Below are 3444 nucleotides of genomic sequence, written 5' to 3' on the forward strand. Positions count from 1 at the left end.
TGAGAACCACGTCCTAACCAACTAGACCATCGAGGAGATGTCCAAAGTTTCTAAAGTATTAATATAAAGATATGTTTGATCAAAATGGGCTTTATCACAGCGATCCATTTGCGCCAATGCTCATATTTTGTAACAACAAATAGAAGCATATGGTCCTATATGCACCGACTATAGTCAGTCACCCGATATGTTACCCATGCATAGGCGAATGGCACTGAACTTCGACATTACGTTCTTCATCATCAACCTTATTGACAGGCTGAGGCCAGACTAGTAAGGTCCTTCCTACTAGTTAGAAGATGTTGTTGTGAAACTGCATGCTCCAAAACTACAAAGGGTTTGGAACAAAGGCTTCGCTTCACTGTGTAGCAATTCAAGTATTTATTGAAAATTGATTGTGAACCATACTAAGTACTGCTGCTTGTACATACAGTATCGGCTTGTGATAGCCATCTGCGCCTATGAACTAGTCCTTTTTCTTTTGCTTCTTGGTGTCGCCTCCAAATGGATTGAATGTTGAAAAAGGATCATTGTTCGGACGAGAGGGTGGTCGCCGTTGCCCTCCTGAGAGGACAGATAGAGAAAGTGAACAAGTTCGTTAATACTTGACGAGTCATGGTGTTCTACACGACCATCACTCAAGTACGATGCCAAGTACGATGTCACTTACAGCGCTACGTGTATATGAAAGGGCACGTACGGGCGCACTATAAAAGGACTATAGGTTGATCTTACATCCGCCGAGGACTGTTGCGACTATTGTCCGTGAACAAGCCTAAAAAAACCCCCCATGTAGTGAGGCATCTCGGGGGTGCTATGTGAGCGCACAGATTGAAACACACACAAACTGTGGTCTCGAGTCAATACGCACCGCACTACGTATAGTATCATGTCGGTCGCGTCGGGACTGCGCATGTTATGATCATCACCCGCCCGCTGTTTAACTATGTACATTAGCTACAGACATCTCACAGGAGCTATAGAAGTCTTGCAGATTGTCTGCACACGCGTAAAGTAGTGGGACACAACACAAATCTCACAGCCAATAAAGTTTAGTGACACGCTTGGGATAAAGCCCAACGTTACGCATATAAATACGTTAGATGATACAGCTCTACCGCCCGGAGAGAAGACAAATTGCGTAGCATATTCTTTCAACTTGTAGTAGGACGTACTGTACTTTTCCTTTCACGTGAGACATGACACACACCACGTCACATGCACTACAACTGTGTCCTGTTGCGTCGGAACTGTTATTGCATTTATACAGGTAAGAAGAAGAGAGAGGGGAAGGGGAAAAGAGGTTTTCACATACACGTGGTGCTCAACAACACACCAAGTAACTAGTACGCACAGTGTCGTGATTGTTGGCTATACAATAGCGTCGTCGTTATTGCAAATGCACTAACTCGGACAGATGTTTGCTTTTATGCGCATCGGTTACTACACACTACTACACACATCCTTCACAAAGTCTAACAAGCTAACACATAAAACAGTCCACTGTCATGTTGCAGTGGTTGTCTCCGCACAACGTGGTCCTGTCGTCATATTGCAGTGGTTGTCTCCGCACAACGTGGTCCTGTCACTGTCTTGTAGCAAGTGTCAATCCAAACTATACCTACCACAAACACTTACACCAACAACACACATTCCCAGCCAGAAGTAGTACCTTGTTGTTGTTGTTGTTGTTGTTGTTGCATCTGCATGGACATCATGGCCTGCTGTTGCATTTGCATCTGTTGCTGCATCATACGTTGCTGTTGCTGTTGCCGTGCGGTTAGGTTAGTGGGTGGGGGCACGCCCATGCCCTGCGGACGGCCTATGTAGTGATGGGATCGAGATACAGCTACACAGTAAGTATCTAATAGATATGTTTGTACACTAAGCATCTCAAGGGACATTATAAGAGATATGGGGTGGGTATGTGATCACGTGCTAAAGTAGTATTGAACAGTGTATGGGTTTCGTAACACTCACTAGTTGATATTTCCAGCATTGGTGTCTGAGCACAATCACACGTCCTTTCTCGACTAGCAAGCCAACCACGCCGACAACACGGTAGACACAACCATTCTATACACACCCACACACAACATACGGATATACGTACATACAGACATAATATATAAGTAGTTACATACATACCTACATACATACGTACATACATAAAAATACTATATCTACACACACACACACCCAACGGTACAGACCACCGCACACTTACAAATCCTAACCACTGTACACACCCCTCTGCACACACACCCACACACACCCAACGTATGCAAGTACACATCCTTCTGCATGTATCACACACACACACACGCACACACACCCAACGTATACATGCACACACCCTTCTGCATGTATCACACACACACACACGCACATTCAATCTATGCAAATACATGACTCCCGCACACTCACACATCTTACTTGTAGTTCCCTGGCCCGCTTTCACCGACCCGTACCCCGCACTGGTGGAGCCTAAGCCTGCAAAGGCATCGCCTGTGCTACTGGGCTTCTTCGCGCCAATACCACCCAGCCCCATACCCATTACGGGAGTTGTGGTTGAAGCAGTTGATCCGGGATGCGCACCCAGACTCGGCGTGGTGGTGGTCATGTTCATATTGAGGTTGAAGCCACTTCCTTGTGATCTGGGTGGGTTGGTTGGGGTGGTAGGGGGTGGGGGTGACTGTGTGGTTGAGAGAATACAATGGACTCGAGGCATGACATAAACCCAAGTAATACGATACACAGGTCAAAAAAAAACCCACAGCATTATATATGTAGGTAAGTCAAAACTCAATCAGACACCACCACACATCCCAGCTTCAACTGGGCTGCGGCATTGGTACAGAGTCTATAGCGCTTAATTAGGCATATTTAAGCCAGGCATAGTAACCATACTCGTATTCAGGCCTATAATTTAGGCCACATTTAGTTCCCCTTACCTTGCCCGGGTCTGACCCGTGGGTTTCATGGGCACCATGGGTGCCTGTGCCTTTTTGGTCGGTGTCTTGGACTGGGCGTTTGCACCTGAATTCATACCTGGGCTGGCAGAGGTCTTCGGTTCAGATGTGGGGCCAGAGGACAGCCTGCGACAAAGGAAGTGATGTTGACAATGTAAGCCACTGATGTGTGAGCGAGCTCTCGATCTGATTGTGAAGATATACAAGTAGGCTGTCGGTATGTGGGAGGTGGTCTATCTGACCATGCGTGTGTATTTATATACCCTAGAAGTCATAGTACATATTTAGATGATGTATAATCGAATGTTTTATCTATCTATCTATCCATCTATCCATCCATCCATCCATCTATCTATATATCAATCAATCAATCTATCCATCCATCCATCCATCCATCCATCCATATATGTATGTATGTATGTATGTATGTATGTATGTATGTATGTATGTATGTATGTATGTATGTATGTAT

The 3444-nt window shown here is 45.3% G+C and overlaps 1 protein-coding gene across 1 annotated transcript in view; it reads right to left on the bottom strand.

Annotated features, from left to right (window-relative positions):
- Window positions 1-366: 366 nt before the first annotated feature.
- Window positions 367-3444, bottom strand: part of SARC_01439 (hypothetical protein) — a 17258-nt gene continuing 14180 nt past the window's right edge. Inside the window, exons 3-6 of the mRNA XM_014304860.1 lie at window positions 2955-3098; window positions 2437-2657; window positions 1673-1822; window positions 367-564 (exon numbers count right to left, since the gene is read on the bottom strand). Coding sequence (XP_014160335.1) covers window positions 467-564; window positions 1673-1822; window positions 2437-2657; window positions 2955-3098 — 613 coding nt within the window. The 3' untranslated portion in view covers window positions 367-466. The remainder of the gene's footprint in view (window positions 565-1672; window positions 1823-2436; window positions 2658-2954; window positions 3099-3444) is intronic.

This window comes from Sphaeroforma arctica (assembly GCF_001186125.1).
Source record: "Sphaeroforma arctica JP610 unplaced genomic scaffold supercont1.56, whole genome shotgun sequence".
In the NCBI taxonomy this organism is placed as follows: domain Eukaryota; class Ichthyosporea; order Ichthyophonida; genus Sphaeroforma; species Sphaeroforma arctica.